This window comes from Notechis scutatus, chromosome 1, assembly GCF_049901735.1.
Source record: "Notechis scutatus isolate UNSWTSFEM ecotype Mainland chromosome 1, rNotScu1.2, whole genome shotgun sequence".
NCBI lineage: Eukaryota > Metazoa > Chordata > Lepidosauria > Squamata > Elapidae > Notechis > Notechis scutatus.
Window position 1 is genome coordinate 88,095,079 of NC_142009.1, and position 19,068 is coordinate 88,114,146.

The 19,068-nt window shown below is 39.5% G+C and overlaps 1 protein-coding gene across 3 annotated transcripts in view; it reads left to right on the forward strand.

The window, feature by feature from the left end:
• Positions 1–19,068, forward strand: part of EPM2A (EPM2A glucan phosphatase, laforin) — a 69,861-nt gene that overhangs the window by 20,534 nt on the left and 30,259 nt on the right. For all 3 annotated transcript variants that reach the window (XM_087970456.1, XM_026666224.2, XM_026666226.2), the window contains exon 2: positions 6,323–6,497. In XM_087970456.1, coding sequence (XP_087826582.1) covers positions 6,323–6,497 — 175 coding nt within the window. The remainder of the gene's footprint in view (positions 1–6,322; positions 6,498–19,068) is intronic.

Consider the following 19,068-nt stretch of genomic DNA (forward strand, 5'->3'; position numbering starts at 1 on the left):
GAGAGGGTTGAATTCCTGGGGTACCTCCTTGATAAGAAGGGAATTCATCGTACCGAAAAAAAAGTAACCGCCATAAAAAACACCCCCAGACCTAGGAATAAAACAGACCTCCAAGCTTTCCTGGGACTCATTAACATAGTCTACTAGACAAGAAAGCTTCCTGGGTCTGGGGACAACGGGAAGAACGAGCGTTCCAGCAAGTAAAAGATCTGTTGACCTCCGACGCTGTATTAATGCAGTATAACGAGACTTTGCCTTTAACTGTCACCTCAGCTGGGTGGAAAGAGGCTGGCCTGACAACGAACCCGACAACATCTTCACACCATTTAAAAACCGACAAACGGAGTTGTTCTCACAGAAGGGCTGCGTTTTGTGGGGAGACAGAGTCGTCATTCCTGAAAAATTACAACACAGCGTCCTAAAACTATTGCACGACGGCCATCCAGGCATCGCGCGGATGAAGGTGTTAGCGAGAAGTTACACGTGGTGGCCAGGTATCGATAAACAAATAGAAGCCTGGGTGGCCACATGCAACAAGTGCCAGGAAATCCGCGCTGCCCCACCGAAGGCACCTCCAACTGAATGGGATCCACCTCGTGGCCCCTGGTCCCGCATCCACATTGATTTTGCGGGACCCACCAAGGGACACACCTTTCTAATAACGGTGGATGCCTATTCAAACTGGCTCGAAGTCCACAAAATGAAAAGCACCACAACAGAAGCCGTCGTTAAAAAGTTAAATAGACTATTCGCTACGCACGGACTGCCGGACGTTTTAGTCTCGGATAATGGCCCCCAGTTCACTGCCCTTGCATTCGAGCAATATCTAGCGGACCGGGGCATCCGCCATGCCTTAACTTCGCCGGCTCACCCTGCAGCCAATGGCAGGGCCGAGCGTATGGTACAATTCATTAAAAAAACATTGCACAAAATGGAACATGGCGATATTGATGACAAGATAAACAGTATGCTTCTTCTTCAACACATCACGCCGCACAGCACCATGAACAGAACCCCGGCCGAACTCTTGATGGGCCGGAAACTTCACTCACACCTCGATCGCCTACACCCAACCTACACGCCAGAAAAACCTTGCGGTTCCAGCAGCAAGTGTCGTGCGTTCAAGGTAGGCGATTTAGTTTTTGCGAAAAACTTCTCGGCTGACCCATTGTGGGTCCCCACTACCATCACGCAGCTAACAGGCCCCAGATCGTACCGTTTGCAGACTAATGACGGCAAACTGTGGAAACGCCATATAGACCAACTCCGCTCCCGTTTGGCGCCTAACTCTCTCTCACCCCCTGATTTTCCAACTGGGGGGGGAAGGAAAGACAAGGGGGCCGAAATAGAAATAACAGAGGACCCAATCAGCGAAGCCCAGCAGACGGTACAGCCAGCCAGGGGATACTCACCACCCGACGAAAGCCCGAGCTGAGGGATGGCCTCGCCACATAGCAGTCCAGTCAGGGAAGCAAGCCCAGAGAACCCAGAAAACAACCAAGAAAACAGCCTTGATTCACCCAGCGAGACAGTGGAACCATCATCACCACCTGGTTCTACAAACGATCCACCGGAACCTGAACGGAAACCGGTAGAACAGCGGAAATCAAATAGGCAGGTGAAACAGCCTGCCTATTTGCGAGAATACGTCACCCCACCCCTCAGACAGAACCTAGGGGGGAGGGGTGTTACGAACTAACTAAATAAACTCATTATTGAAAACTCTTCGAGCTCCGCTCCAACTGCAGGCTCGTAAACCTGCAGCTCGGATTGGTCCGCAAGTAAGCGATCATGATTGGCTGCCTTCGGTTAACCTGATTGGCTGAAAGTGGCCATCCCTGATTGGAAGACTAAGCACGGTTAAACTTGTTCCCATTGGTTATTGCGGCAGCAGCCAGCTCTATAAAAGAGCTGCTGCTGCCCAAGTGTTTTGCTCTGTTCTGAAGTTACTATTAAAGAGTTGAGTCACTACCCGATGCCTTGTCTCCGTTATTGCGCCCACTCCTCCAAACTTAACATCAATCACTAAATTTTGGAGCTTGAAAGGGAACCTCAAGGTAGCTCTTAGCAACATGACTGATTTAAAGTCATCCACCTAAGCATTCTAATACAGGTGGTCTTTGTTTAAAGACCTTTAGTGACTGTTTAAAGTTGTGATGGTACCGGATGAATAGTGCTTATGACCAGTCATTAAACTTCCTACCATCTCAGTATCCCCGCAGTTATGTGATTGCGGGTTGGGCACTTGGCAACCAGGTTTACACTTAGCAATGGTTGCAGTGTTCCACGGTCACATGATTGCCATTGGCCAGCTTCCCACAAGCAAAGTCAACGTGGAATCTGGCATGGAAGGTTGCAAATTGTTCCTATCACTCGCACCCTCCCCCACTTTGCAACAGCCCTCCCTGTGTGTCTTCCCCCTCCCCCCCATGCTTAGTTCACACTTCACATTGTACCTTAACTGACTGCTGGCTTGGTTGCAAGCACCTGGGGTTTAACAACCACGATTTTTGATTGATGGCAATAAGGATTGCCAGGATTGCCATTACTAAGCAATTGAGTCACATGATGTTGTACTTTACTATCACATTGCAGAAATTCCGGCTCCAATTCCCGTTAATACCGTAACCAAGGACCAGCTATAAATATGATTCCAATGTCGAGTAAATGAGACTTCTTAAAATGGGAGAACACACATCTCTCTCTTGACTGGAAAGTCTTTTTGAAACATAATTGGTTGGGGTGGAGTTTCAAAGGGTAGGGAACAGCCAGGAGGAGACCATTTGTTTCTCCTTCCCCATTTTTGCTCCATCTAGTTGGAAACTATAAGGACTGAATCTCAAATTTCCCCTCCCTGAAAAATCTCTAGCAGGGTTGGAGGTTTCTCCTGAAATGTGGAACACGGCACAAGGCACTATTGGGGAGAAGGCAGAGTGTCATACACTTTATCCAAATCCATAATTGTGAATGAAGTTAGATTAAATATTATCTTGATGGTTTCTTTTAATAAATAAAATCCCTCTTATGCTCGCTGAAACTGAAAAGCTAAAGTTGTTAATAGCAATAGCACTTAGACTTATATGCTTTACACTGCTTTACAGCAGTGGTCACCAACTGGGGGTCCTCGCTCAAGTATACAACACAACTTATATAAAAGGTAAAGGTTTTTCCTTTCCTGTCATGTCCGATTCTAGGCAGTAATGCCTCTCTCTCTCTCTCTCTCTCTCTCTCCCCCACCAATGTCAGCAAGCCACCATCAGTCAAAATTCATATTAGTGGTCCCCAGGATTTAAAATTATGAGTTTGGTGGTCCCTGAGGTCCAAAAGGTTGGCGACCTCTGCTTTACAGAGTCAGCACATTGCAGTTTACAGAGTCAGCACATTGCCCCCAAACAATTTGGCTCCTCATTTTACTCGCCTCGGAAGGATGGAAGGCTGAATCAACCTTGAGCCTGGTGAGATTTGAACTGCCAAATTGCAGGCAGCCTGCAGGCAGCAGAAGTAACCTGCAGTACTGCACTCGAACCACTGCGCCACCATGGCTCATAGAAATAGAAATGTGTTTGTCAATTGCTTTCAGCCTGCTTTGTTTAACTGTTGCTTTATTCTGTTATGATTTCATTTATTATTTAGCTGCGGGAGAAGGACTGGCAAAACCTGGGGGCGGATTTAAAAGAGGGATCAGCCTAGAATCCCTGGGTAGCCACAAGTGAACTAAGTCCAACCACCCTGAATTCTGTTGATTCTTATCTAACTCCAAGCAGGAGCTTTCCATTAGTTGGGAATATTCCTGCGCATAGGGATGAGTAGCAATATATTGGATTTTCATATGTGGATGTGATCATTTGCGTCTGACATGTTTAAGAGAAAGTAGATGGAAACTTCGATTGGTTTTTGTCAATGGAAGTAGGGGAAATGTGTAAATTAAAGAATACCCAGAGGTTCTGAAACATCTATTATACATATTTTTAAGAGTACATGTTCAAAATGTTTAAAGGGTCAGAATGCATAATCAAGTATCATTGATTAATCCCATTAAATTTTATTTTAATGTCGTCTGAAACAAGATGTAGGAATGGGTATGTTGAATAATTGGGTCCATAACTTGTGTCTAATAACAGCAGGTTTATTATTTATTTACAGTAATCGAGTTGTACATTGTTTGTCACTGAGAATTGTTATGGAGTTGGTAAATGAATGAATAATTAAATCAGAGAAGCAACTCTAATTGACTTTAGTTTTGGTAGCGATTGCCATTCTCTTGCTTAAGAATAGCTAACTTTTCCTTCATGAACGGTTAGATTTTACATTTATCATTCCTTTAGTTATAGTTCCTCTTATTACAGTGTACTGTAACCAAAGCTATTACCTATAAAAAGCCAGATGCTTCAATTTGTGCTAAATGTAGGAATAGGTATACAGATCACATAATGCTAATACTGAAAGATCTGTACGGGTCATCAATGGCTTAACAGGTGCAATTCTAAATGTTGGCATTAACCTTTAAAATCTTAAAATAACTTAAGGCCTCACAGTCTGAGGGAGTTCATCTTCTGTTGATAACCTATTTGACAATTATGATCTGCAAGACAAACTCTTATGAAGATGCTCACAATATCAAAAATTTAAGCTATAGACTGAACACTCTAGGGATTTGTACTTGGCCCCATTGCTCACTATTAATTGTAAATGTGTATCTTTTTGTACAGCTTTTTGTTATTAATTAAGTTTAATGTTAATTTAGCGAATGATTTTAGAAATTTTGTTAGCAACGCTGAGTCTACTTAAGTAGAAAGGCTAGATATATATTAAATAAATATTTTTAATATTGAGAGGTATGTATTTATGTTTATTTGGTTATTTGGTTATTTGGTTTATACCCCCATCCCTCCATAAAGAGCTCAAAGCATGGTACATATTATCCCCTCTTTAATTTTTTCCCAACAACAAGCCAGCATTAAGTATTATGATTTGAATAACAGATTAAACCTACATCACCTAATCAGGTTCCATGCTGGAGATAGGGCTTGAGCCTATGTCCAGTTTCCGCCTATGTTCAATTCAAAATCTAAAGCATTATACCTGGGAAAGGCAAAATGGAAATCTGTGTAGAAAATGGTAGCCTGTCTATCAGCCTCTGAAGAGCCCTACAATAACAGGTCAACCACGGTGTGTAGTACTATGATGCTGCTGTCCAGGAATGTTGACCAACAATGAAAAAAAAACCTCCAAACTATTTTATTTTTAATTAGAGTTCCAAAAGATTTATGGAAAAGCATGTTAAAAGGTTTCTTAAAAGGAGAGCCTAAATGAGCTCAGGCTTAATTCCTAAGTGAACATTGGGTGAGAGATGTACTCTGCAGCAAAAGAGATTATTACTGTATCATAAATGTTTCATCTGAATTTATATTCTGTTAATGGACCTAGATATCCTTTGGGAATCATAAAAAATGTAAAGGTTATATTGGATCTCAATATGATTCCAGTCTCTTTAATCTTTATCTGTCTTTGGGTTTGTAGGGCTGACTCTTTTGTACAGAATTGTGATACAGCTTGTTTTAATTGACTTTGATATTACATACGCACAAATCTGCCTTTCTGGTATAATTAGTCATTTTGGCTAGATTGCATCTTATTTCCCCTGAATCTCAGCTAGACTGCCTGGAAGTTATACAATATGATTTGTTAGACTTCTGAATTTAAAAAAACAATAGCTTCAAAAGTAAACTGTTCCAAATCATAACATGTACCATTTTTTATACAGCACATGGCACTGTGAATGCTCATAAGAAAGAAATCAAGGAGAACATTATGCCTACTGTGTTAAAAATTCTGGGACTGTTAGTGCCTATAGTTGCCAGAATTCAAGTTACCTTAATTCAGAGCATAATTTACCAGTTATCTGCTCTAAATAGTTCTTCTGGCAATGGATTTAGAATAAGAAAAATAACAATATTAAAAATGAAATAAAAACGTTTTAAGATATATAGTAGTACTGGTTTTTAAAAAGTGTATAGTGAATAAGTTATTCAGAATGCATTTTTTAGCTTAGGAACAAAAATCATAGTTAAAAGAGATTTTGTTTTGTATCTTCTAAAAATGTTAGATACTTATGTACAAAAACTGGTTATCATTAAGTCTTAAATAATCTTAATCTGGCTTGTTTGCAAACCTGAAAAAATGGCCTGCCATATACTTTTTTAAAACCCACACAGGATGTGAGGGGAGTTTCTTCCAGGGGTGGGCAAATTCTGTTTTCCAAATATAATTTAATTAATGATTTCTGCTGAATTGTGGTGTGTGTGTTTTCTTCTTGTTTTAGGTAATGGACCCCACCATGATCGAACCAGCATTTATAACCCATGCAATTTAGTTGATGGAGTTTACTGCCTCCCAATAGGACACTGGATTGAAGTTTCTGGGCATACAGATGAAATGAAACATACAACTGATTTCTATTTTAATATTGCTGGACATCAAGCTATTCACTGCTCCAGGTAACAAAGAAACAAAAATATGCTGCAGGGTGAATTAGATTGTAACAGGTGTGCCTTAGGTGGGGTCTTACATAAAAATGTGCTGAACATGTGTAGTTTCCAACATTTCCTGCCAGAGAGCTGTTCATATTATCGATATAAATCATTCTGCAGTTTATATTCCAATTTTTCTTCCATATTGGAGGAATGAAAAAAGAAAACTTCAGATCTCTTTCCTATTGTCGTTTGGTTCACTGGTATCATCCCTCTTTGGAGGGATATAGGACCCATTCAGCCAGCCTACCCCTGGTGATTCACAGAACTAAAGAGTTTCCAGAGAAAGCCTGAGATTTTCCTCAAGTATTGGTGGAAAGTTCAACCAAGGCCTTAGTCGCTGTCTGAAATGGGCAGGTGGCTGGGGTCTTGGATTGCCTCTCTATGTGTGCAAATCCTAGGAAGCACCTTGCTTGGAGTATTTTGGGCGAAGGTTCAGAGTGAGTTTGACTGAGCATAGTGAATTTGAATTCTGACTGGGCAGGTCCAGCTGAGATGCCTAGGGTCAGATATAGTGGTGCAATCCAGGATGAGTGTCAGCGTTCCAGAAAACCAAACTCCAATAGCAAAACTCCGAGACAGGCATTTTCTCAAAGTTCCATTTTATTTGAGCTGTCATGCTGGCACATCTGGGAAAACCCGAATCTGAAAGTTCCGGGTTTTCCTCCAATAATTAAAAATTACAAATCCATCCTTTGCACCATCATTCCATCACATGCCCCAATCACCATCCATTCCAACCTGAAACATCCCTTCAACCTCTCCTCATCCAGGTGCAGAGTTAACATGACCTTGACTTTAAGTGAGAATGCTATTATGTCTAACTACATATGCTCCATAAAATCCCCCCTCCCAAATTCCCAAGCACAAGACTGGAAGCTTCTGGTGCTAATGTGGCTTCCAAAGCTGACAATGAGGTTGAATCAGTGACTCCTGAAGAAGTAGACACAGTTATCAGGTTGGCCATCTATTCATTGGATCAGCCACCCTTCTGGACTGTGAAAGTGGCCAAGGAAGTAACCTGGGTTTGGGTTGATGCTATGGTGTCAAACTCTTTGGGAAGTACTGCTATTTTAAAGGAGGTTATGGTGTGCCCCCTCCTCAAAAGGTCATTCCTGGATGCAACACTGTTAAGTACCTGTAGGGCTATCTCCAGTCTTTTCCTTTTAGGGAAAGCTGTTCAGAAGATGGTTTGTCTGCAGTTGATCCTATTCTGGGATAGGGGGCACCTTTGAGGGTAGCATGCATTGTTCTTTGGTAACTCTGTCCCTTCCTCTGGGACTGGTTTCAATCAGTATTTGTTTTGGATGAAGGGGTTGTACTCTAGGCCCTTCCATTTTTGGGGGTGCTGCAGGGCTCAACTCTCTCTCCTTTTATTCAATATCTACATGAAAATGCTACTTGAAGGCATCCACTGGTTTGGCATTTGGTATCCACAATTTGTTGATGATACACAATTATATTTTTCAACCTCAGGCCAGCCAAGGGAAGCTGTTGAGGTACTATCCCAGGCCCTGAAGACATGGAGGTTTGGATAAGGAGGATCTGTCTCTGACTCAACCTACCAAGACTGAGTAGCTATGGTAGTTGGGGCCATCTAGATATGGAAATATTCTACCTTTGGTCTTGATTGGGATTGAACATCCCCATTTAAGGATGGCACACAATCTGGAGTACTTCTAAACTTACAGCTCCTTCTTGAGGAGCATGTGGCAGCTATGCTTAGGAGGGTCTTTGCACAGCTTCATCTTCCTCAGTTGCACCCTTTCCTAGATTAGAAGCCCCTTCATATATTCAATAATTTGCTAATAATTTCATGGCCTGTTGCAATGCATTACATGAGCCCTTGAAGACCACTTGGAAATTTCAACTGCTTCAGAATGCAGTGGCATAGATAATGATGGGCATGCTTTAGTGTGCCTGTGTGACACTTATGCTTCCCAAGAAGTTACTAGTAACTTCCAGGTGCAATTCAGAGACTTATTAAGCCTACATGGTACACAGCCTGATTAAGTGAAGGATCATGTATCTCCTGTGACAGGAGATCTTGTGTGTGTGTTTCAGAGATAAATACTCTGGTTTGCCAATACTTAAAAAAAATACAAAACTCCCTTAAATTGTATCTTGATGATTTAGATAGTTTTGGGCAACAAAATGAATGTTGTCATAATTGCTTTATTCAAAGGTGTGTTTTTTCAGCTTCCCACGCTTATAGCTCCTGGTGGTCTTCATCCAACAACTAACCCAAACTGCTTAGTTCTTTTGGAATCAGCCAAGGCCAGCTAGGTGCTACCATCTGCTTTTTAATGCCATTGGAAAGATTAATAATTGGAAAAAGTCAATATGAAAAACTGCCAGTAATTGACATACTTTTAACAGTACTTGACATTTTGTTGAATGATTATCTGATTAAAAACCTCAGCAATTACCTTTAACACTGTCTTCTTTATTAGCACTATCAAGCAATCCTCCTTTTTGTATTTCAAAACTAAAATATTTATTGCTTTAACGAACAAAGTCCTCAGTAGCTTTCTACAAATATCTGTAAGTAGATGCTGATCTCCACATTCAGCTTCTTGACTAACAGCAGTAGCAGTATTGAATTCTAAAGTGAATTAAGAGAGAGACAAAGATATGAGATAAGAAATTCACTGTCAGGAAGAAAGAACCAAAACAAAAAAGTAACCACAGGAAAAGAAAGAAATAAAAGCATTGGGTCAGAAAGTCAGGCAGTAATAGATATCAGATTAAAAGAAGCTACGGGGACCCTTGAAAATAACAAAGTTTCGTTCTCAGAAAGTGATCTGTCATGCAGCAGAGGCAGCTTGCTCCCTTGTAACCCTGGTGTGACTGAAGCTGGCTAATATGGAACAAATTAGATGAAGTTATGAGAAAAGTACCTGGGTTTGCTCTTTGTATATCGTGAAATGTAGCTGCCTGTCTTCTGTCTAGCTATCTAGTAAAGCAGTAGGAAATATTTATCTGCAAGTAGTCCTCACTTAGTGTCTTCCTTGTATAGCAACCATTAGCACTTAAGACAGTGATGAAAAAGTAACTTTGTAACGCGTCCTCATCTTTATGACATTTGCAAGTCTGTAAAGCAAAAAAAAAAAAAAAAGCTGAAGTAAAACTATAATAAACACAGTTGCAGTTTCACTTAGCCCATGCTTCGCTTAATGACCAAGTTGTGATCCCAATTGCAGTTGCTAAACAAGGACTACTTGTACTTATTATGGAAAGGGGAGAAAAACATCTTTTGTAGGAAAGTTATTTTAATTTAGAATATCTCAATGTAAGTGTAGGTGGCAGCATGTGAATAAAATTCAGTCAGTTTTACCAGAAAACTATCGCCTTGCCCAACACAGTCAGGTACCTGAAACTGATGGCAGCAGCAATCAAAAACATAGAATAAATAGAATAGAATAGAATAGAATAGAATAGAATAGAATAGAATAGAATAGAATAGAATACTTTATTGGCCAAGTGTGATTGGACACACAAGGAATTTGTCTTGTTGTAAATACTCTCAGTATCATAAAGAAAAGGTACATTTGTTAAGAATCAAGAATCATCAGGTACAACACTTAATGATAGTCATAGGGTACAATCAACAATCAAATCATACCAGGAAACAAGTGGGAGGAGATGGGTGATAAGGAGTGGTGAGAAAATTAACAGTAATAGTAATGTACACTTTGTAAATAGTTGAACAGTGTTGAGGGAATTATTTGTTTAGCAGAGTGATGGCTTTCGGGAAAAAACTGTTCTTGTGTCTAGTTGTTCTGGTGTGCAGTGCTCTATAGCATCGTTTTGAGGGTAAGAGTTGAAACACTTTATGTCCGGGATGTGAGGGGTCTGTAAATATTTTCACAGCCCTCTTTTTGACTTGTGCAGTATACAGGTCCTCAATTGAAGGCAGGTGGGTAGTAATTGTTTTTTCTGCAGTCCTAATTATCCTCTGAAGTCTGTGTCTGTCCTGTTGGGTTGCAAAACCAAACCAGACAGTTATAGAGGTGCAGATGATAGACTCAATAATTCCTCTGTAGAACTGTATCAGCAGCTCCTTGGGCAGTTTGAGCTTTCTGAGTTGGCACAGAAAGAACATTCTTTGTTGTGCTTTTTTGATGATGTTTTTGATGTTAGGTGTCCATTTTAGGTCATGTGATATAGTAGAACCTAGAAATTTGAAGGTCTCTACTGTTGATACTGTGTTGTCTGTAGTATTGTAAGAGGTGGTAGTATGGGAGGGTTTCTTCTAAAGTCTACCACCATTTCTACGGTTTTGAGTGTGTTCAGTTCCAGATTGTTCTGGTTACACCATGAGGCAAGTTGTATAACCTCTGTACGCAGATTCATTGTTGTCTCGAATGAGACCAATCACTTGTGTCATCAGCAAACTTCAGTATTTTACAGATGGGTCATTTGAGATGCAGTCATTGGTATATAGGGAAAAGAGAAGTGGAGATAGCACACAGCCTTGGGGCGGGGGGCTGTGCTGATTGTACAGTATCGGATGTGATTCCATCTAGCTTCAGGTACCACTAGTTCAGGTACCACTAGTTGGTTTAATTTACCTAGAAGAGTGTCTGGAATGATGGTATTGAATGCTGAACTGAAGTCTACAAAGAGGACCCTTGCGTAGGTATTTGGAGATTCAAGGTGTTGTAGGATGTAATGCAGAGCCATGTTAACAGCATCATCTGTCGATCTATTTGCTCAGTATGCAAACTGCATGGGATCTAACGGTGGATCTGTGATGGTTTTCAGGTGGGACAGCACAAGCATTTCAAAGATTTTCATAACTACAGATGTTAGAGCAACTGGTCTGTAGTCATTCAGTTCCTTGATGGAGGGCTTCTTTGGCACTGGGATGATGGTAGAATGTTTGAAGCAGGAAGGAACATAGCACATCTCTAGTGATCTATTGAAGATTCGGGTGAAGATGGGGGCCAATTGGTCAGCACAGACTTTTAAGCAAGAAGGAGTTATCTTGTCTGGCCCTGGTGCTTTTCCTGGCTTCTGTCTGTGTAATAGATCTTGCACTTCTTTTTCTGTGATCACCAGAGGTTGTGAGCCCAATGGATTGGGGCCAGTTGTAGGAGGTTTGGCTGTTGTTGGTGTGTTTGAGATGTAGGTTGTGGAGATAGGTGGCTGTAGTTTCTTTTCAAACCTGCAGTAAAACACATTCAGGTCATCTGCTAGTTGTTGATTTCCCTCTACCTGGGAAGGAGGTTTGCTGAAGCCAGTGATGTTTTTAAGAGTTTTCCACATGTTTGCTGGTTCATTTGTTGAGAATTGATTCTTTAACTTTTCAGAGTAGCTTCTTTTTTGCTGCTCTGATCTCTCTTGTTAATATGTTTCTGGCCTGGTTGTATAGCATTCTGTCACCTTTTCTGTAGGCTTCCTCTTTGGAACGACGTAGCTGCTTAAGTTTAGCTGTGAACTATATCTTGTTTTATCTACCATAAAGTACATATGCAGAACTAAGTAACAGCTTTTGGAGGCAAATCTGGGCAGCATGAAACTAAAGGTCATCCTTGGCTTACAACCAGTCTGTTACTTACTGTTTTAAGTTACAATGGACTCTGAAACAGGGAGTTATGGCCTGGATTCAAAGTTCCAACATTTGCTTCCCCGCCAGCCCCCTGCACAGTCAAGTAATGGCATTTTGGGTGCCTGGCAACTGGCCTCAATTTGCAGCCATTTGCAGCATCCTAAGGTCACATGACTGATTTACACCATTTTTCTGGTTTCTGGCAAAAATTGCCCCATATTGAATAATGGGTTCATTTAACAACCACTGTGTTCACTTAATGACCACTGCAAAAAAAAAGACAGTAAAATCAGGTGCAGTCACATGGTGACGCACTTTATCACTGTCACAACTTATGACTAAAGTTGAAGCCTCAATTAGTCGTAAATTGAGGACTACCTGAATAAGGACATCAAATACAGTTCTTGAAAATAAATACCCAACTTAAGTGAAAATGCTAATTGAAAGTAGGCAGGGGTTTTTAAAGTTATTTTTTAGCTACTCCATAAAAAAGTTTCAGGTTTGAAATGTATTGAATTTTTATTATTATTATTGTTAGTCTGAATCAAGCCTTTAAAAGGTGAAAATCTCTTCATTGAAAGTTATGACTGTAACTTACCAGAGCAATCCATTGTGGGTTGGTAGACAGACTTTAAAAAAAAAAAGCTGAGAAAGATTGGTTAGCCTAAAATTACCCATCTGGTTTCCCTGTCTGAGAGAAAACTAGAACCTGGTTTCTTTACTGTCGTTTTGAAATGTGTTATTTTATGCTTAAAATCCGGAGAGTCATAAGTGGTATTCTCAGGAGACTGGCTGTTTCACTTTCCAACTGCTTAGGAACTGTCATTTGCTCCTTCAACTTAAGCTGGGGAATAAGAAGTAATTCCAATTAGAGTGCTGTAACAGCATGCTCAGAATATATCTTCCCTCTGTGTCTTTATGGGATTAATAATATGCTGCTGAGTACTTTGCTTCAAACTTTTTTTTCCCAACCCTTGACAACAAACTGAGAAATTATGAATTCATTCTGAGTGTTATTAAAAATTCCATTACCTTGTGATATGCAAGTAAATAAAAGCAGGAAATAACATACAAATTAATAGAAGAGTACTGGATAAAACAGGATTCGTATCAGTAAGAATGCTGCCTGTGCACAATGAGAAATTTGTCCTTGTATGTGACTTTTGTTCCTTTAGAGAAGGTGCAGACTCTTGCCTCAAGGTTGAACCATTTATTAATTCAGAGATGTCAAGATGAAGAAGGCAAAACAAATGTATTATGACAACCCAAGATCCACCTTGTCCAAATAAATTTTAACAACCCAAAACCTGGCTTAACAGATATAATGCTCAAAGTTCATTTGAAAGTATCAAGTAAAGGAGGAAAGTATTTTGGATAGCCCATTAAGGCTAAAAAACTATATCCACCAAAACTATATCCACCAAAGTACATGCTTTATTTAATATCTAAGTCCTAGCCAAAAGCTTCAGCTAGTGCATATTCATCGATATTCTATGAGAGTCATTAAAATTTCTGGTTGCCATTAATATCACACTGAATTATTCATTCAAAAGATAGAGGGGACTAACATACTTCGTTATCGTTGCTTTTTGTTCAGTTTGAATTAAGTTCAAATGTAACTTCTAGTTAAATGTTTAACAAAAAATGTGAAAGCTAAGTGTCTCTAGAATGTATTTTTTATTTCAAAATTATAACATGGCACTATGAAAGGGTAAAGGAACAACTTTTAACTGGAGTTTAGTGAACCGTGTGGTAGGAGCAGAAAGCCAATGTGATGCTCTATAGTTAAAATAATCACACAGTTATTACAATTGTTGCAGGTCCTGCACTGGGAACAAAGTTTTGATGCCCAGTTCTTAATCTTATACGATAAAATTAATTATCATATCCAATAATCATTGGGATAAAATGTGATGAGTTAGGGAACAAAAATAATTGTGGTCTAACTCATCACATTGTGTATATATCCTTTTTTTAAGAGTCTGACTACTGGCCCTAATTAAAATAGGTTCAATAACTTTCTAATAATCTATTATTGTTTCTAACACAGGCAAGTGGGATTTCCCTTTTGAAGTTGGTTGAAAATTAGCTACTGATTTCACTTGTTCAAAACTCAAATGGTTCATAAATATTAGGTCTGAAGACTAAAGAGGGGTTTGTGTGTGCTTCACTTTGATAAAGGTTTTGATGCTGATCAAGGCAGCCAGCCTCCATGCTTTTGAGAAGTGGAGCATCTTACTTTTTCCATGCTGAGGCACTATTTCCCTCCAGCAATTAGTGTCAAAAGTCACTCCACAAAGCAAAGCAGTGGCGTTTCACCCCGATATATCATACAATTAAACACTACATGCAAATAGATGAGCTGAAATATGCAGCTGTCTTAAGATGCTTATAGATAATTTGCAGATTGACCCAGAGGTAAGAATACAAATTTCTGCAGCTTCAATATTTATGTGTGTATATACATGCGTCTATAAACATACATAAACACAGTCTAAACGTATTTGTGTTCTCTTTCTTTGTGTGTGCGTATAAATCAGAGATATGCACAAAATAACATTGACAAGAGGCAAGAGTGAACAATAAATAAATCCGTGAAAATTAAGCCAAAATCATTTTGCCAACCATCCTTTATACATTTACATCGCCAAGAGATTGAAAATTCTTAAATAATTGTCTTTGGTGTTTTAATATTGAGAGCTACAAGTTATATATAAAGGGTAGATGCTAAAATGGAGGAGCTATTTTGCCTCACTTTAGTCAGAACCTGGATGGTACCAACTAAAATCATTGATGGCAGAAGTAATGGCAACAGTTTCTCTTGCTTCAGTGTAGACATTCACTCTCAACTCATGGAAGGATGCCAATCTAACTTTGCTTAAAATTGCAAAAAGCACTTAGGATTAATCATGCAAGCAAGGGGCAGGGGGGCTTCACCCTTCCCAAGTTATGATCTAAGTGCTAGAGCCCACTGTAACTACATAGCCAAAAAGGCTATGTTGTTAACCTAATCCTGCGTAGCTTTTTCTCTGGTAATATCACACTACTAACTAGAGCAGAGGTCTCCAACCTTGGCAACTTTAAGACTTGTGGACTTCAACTCCCAGAATTCTAGCTGGCTGGAAAATTCTGGGAATTGAAGTCCACAAGTCTTAAAGTTGCCAAGGTTGGAGACCTCTGAACTAGAGCATACAAAACATTTGCTAGACCAATACTCGAATAAAGCTCATCAGTCTGGAACCCGCATTACGTAACTGATATTCACACAGTTGAGAAAGTCCAGAAATATTTCACAAGAAGAGTTCTCCATTCCTCTACTCATTGCAGAATACCGTATGCCACCAGACTTGAAATTCTAGACCTAGAAAACCTTGAATTACGCCGTCTTCAGTCTGATCTAAGTATGGTATATAAAATTATACATTGCAATGTCCTACCTGTCAATGAATACTTCAGCTTCAAGCATAACAATACAAGAGCACACAATAGATACAAACTCAAGGTAAACCGCACCAAACTTGATTGCAGGAAATACGACTTCAGCAACAGAGTGGTCAATGTCTGGAATACTCTACCAGACTCTGTGGTTTCTTCCCCAAACCCCAAAAACTTTAACCTTAGACTGTCTACTATTGATCTCACCCCTTTCCTAAGAGGGGGTGTGCATAAGCACACCTAAGTGCCTACCGTCCCATGTCATATTGTTTCTTTTTATTTTTCTTATATGTATCCACTTCATGTATTCATAACTATGTTTATACTTGGCCCATCAGCTGTTCCAGGCTCAGGGGATCGCCACCACCCATCGCCACCACTTCCTATCGCTGCCTCCACACATCCCATTTTTAGCCTCTGTGTCCCATTTTCAGCCTCAGCGCACCCCATTTTTGGCCCGTTCCAGGCAGCGACAATCAGCGGCGATAGGTGGCGGTAGTGATCCCCTGAGCCTGAAACAGCTGATGGGCAGTATCCTGGGTGGCCAATCCAACTACCAATCATCTGCTCATCTTAAATCAGGCTGTGCTGAAGCTAACCAAGTTGTTTGCTGTTTGCTGCAAGGAGGCAAATTGCTGGGACGCAGAGGCAGATTTTTTTTTCTTGTTTTCCTCCTCTAAAGCTAATGTCCGTCTTATAGTCCAGAGTGTCTTATAGTCCAAAAAATACAGTATTTCACTAACACAAATATTGTTAAGGTTGTAGATCACAGGTGTCAAACTTGCGGCGTCACATTGCCATCAGGTGATGTTTCATGATGTTTTTCCCCCTTTGTGGAGCTGGGGTGGGCGTGGCCTGCATTTGACACATCTGGCCTGTGGGCTGCCAAATTGACACCCCTATTGTAGATATTCCATAAACAGGACTTCTTTGCCTTTAATGGTCAAGGCACTCTTGGCTTTTCTCTCTATCATTTTGATATAGTCTATCTTTTTTCAGCCTTTGGATATAGTCTCTCTCCATCCATGCCAGTCCAGTTCTCAGTAGTTTTATTCATATTGTTATATTCTCAGTGCTCACTTCTTGGAAGTTCTTTCTTGGAGAATTTTCACCGGAAGTATGAGCTAATACTGAAAGACAATGTCATTGTCTGCTACGGTAAAGCATATTTCTCTGTACCTTCATTTTTTTTCAAAGTTTCTGTTATCAATTAATTAACTTTTACTGGCTCCTAGTAGGCGTTTCTAGGTGCTGGTTGTCACCTTTAAAACTACATGGGGCCAGCATACTTGCAAGATCTCTTTTCCCATATATTTTCTGACCATTCCATTAGATCTACTAGAGTGAACATTCAGAGTCACTTGAAGGGATCCTTCTTTGTCATAGTGCCTGCCCTATGAAACAGCCTCTTCCTTGAGATACAGGTGGCCCTGACTCTAGTGATCTTTCAGAAGGCCGTAAAAACCTGTGTTTTCCTCCAGGCATTGCAGCTTGGATGTTAATTATAGGAGCTCTTTATCATCCAGGGTTTGGATAGATAGATGGATGAATAACAGAAACTACCTTCCTTTCCCTCTTATCACTTGTATGAGCATTATATGTTACTAGCTCTTGAAATACTACCACGGGGCAGATCTATGCAGTATATCTAAGCCTATTGGGATCCATGTTGTACAAGATCAGACTTCAAACACACAATAAAATTCTGTTTTCCACAACTGTTTTACCCTTCAGGTGTATTAGGATTATAATTATCTGATTTCTCAGCCACCTGGAAATTGTGGTAGATGTAGCCGTAATATTTCTAGACAATCGGGAAAGGTAGTAATAATGAGCCTGACAATCATGAAGTGTTTTGTGAAATTGAATCAGAAAGCTTAATGGGCAAATAAGTAAAGTGCAGTTTAAGTAGATAATAAAAGTAGGAGTCAGTGCTGGATTTACCAATACAAGTAAAACCAGCACTATAAGTTAATGACCAGAAAAGTAACTTAATTTTGGCAAGTATTCACTTTAATCATAAGGAACAAGCATAGAAAGCTGCATTATAAATAAACAAGTTAAATTCGTCACTTCATTATAGATAAACAAATTTACTGAAATCTGCTTGCCTCTCTTGCTTTTACACTGCTTCTGGACATGGTTGAATTGCTTGTGAAACTAGAAGATGGTTACAAGGTTGGTAATTTCTAATGCTTCACAATGCAAAATGGCATCAGAACAGCAGTGACATTTTACAACCACAGTCTTGTAATGTCTCTGTAGGTAAAAACAGGATTCATATAATTAATTGAAAAAAGTTTGCTCTAGTTTCATCTGCATTCACAGTGATTTGTCAACTTTAATTAAGAATGTGCAGAGTTCAATAGGAAATCATTCATCCTATGCATTGATATTGTTAAAATAATTTAATGTCTTGTGACAGAATAGTAATTGTAAAAGTGACTTTATAAAACCCCATGTTTTCTTAATATCTATTTACTGCTTTTTAAATTGAACATTTTCAGAACCAGCCTCAATCATGTTGGTATTGTTATATTGTGTAGAAAGTAAAGAAGCTGATCTCGATGGAGATATGTACAATTCGTTGCTAGGGTGTTGAGAAATGAAAAATATTTCATTTCTACAACAAACACGTAATGTTTGTAAGCAACTCAGATAGACACCTCTCTAATTCACTAAAGTATTAGAAGGAAGATAAAATACAACACAGTCTTATTTGCAAGACTATTATTATAACCACTCTCAGTACACTCTATAAACTCTATGGAGTTTATTTCTTGGTCTGGTCTAGCTAGTGGGGCTGACATGTTGCTCATAGGGCAAAGGAAGTATGAAAGATAGCAATAGCAATTAGACTTATATACTGCTTCACAGTGCTTTATAGCCTTCTCTAAACAGTTTATGGAGTCATCATATTGCCCCCAACAATTTGTGTCCTCATTTTACCGACCTCAGAAGGATTGAAGGCTAAGTCAACTGGTCAGGATCGAACTCCTGGCTGAAGGCAGAGTTAACCTACAATACTGCATTCTAACCACTGTGCCACTATGGCTCTAATGAAGATAAGTCTTCATTGAAAGGTGTGTATTGTAATTTGTTCTTAGATCCCTAATCTGAGGATATTTAATTGAAAATTCTAAATGCTACACCTCATGGCACCCAAGACAGAATGGCTATAGATTCTTGTTTTGTCCTTCTTATCTCTTCAGGGCTGGCTTCCCTGTCCATTTTCCATTAGTATCATTGAACCATGGATAATGAATATTTTCAGCTAGATATAAAGTCTAAACAACATTATTCATGATCTTTTGTTTAGCCAATTTGATCTTGTATATGCTTGTTTTTTTATGAGTCTGTAGTGCCATCCAATTTACTCATTTAGTGCTTTTCTTTGTCTTGTCTTTCTTCAAATATATAAAGTGGGACTTTAGGGTGAGAGTTTTAAGTTCTAGTAATTTTAGAGAGTCATTGAACTCACAGGATAACCTTCTAAATATCACCGTTCAAGGAACAGGGTAAGATTTTTTTTTTTTTTAAAAAAGTGTG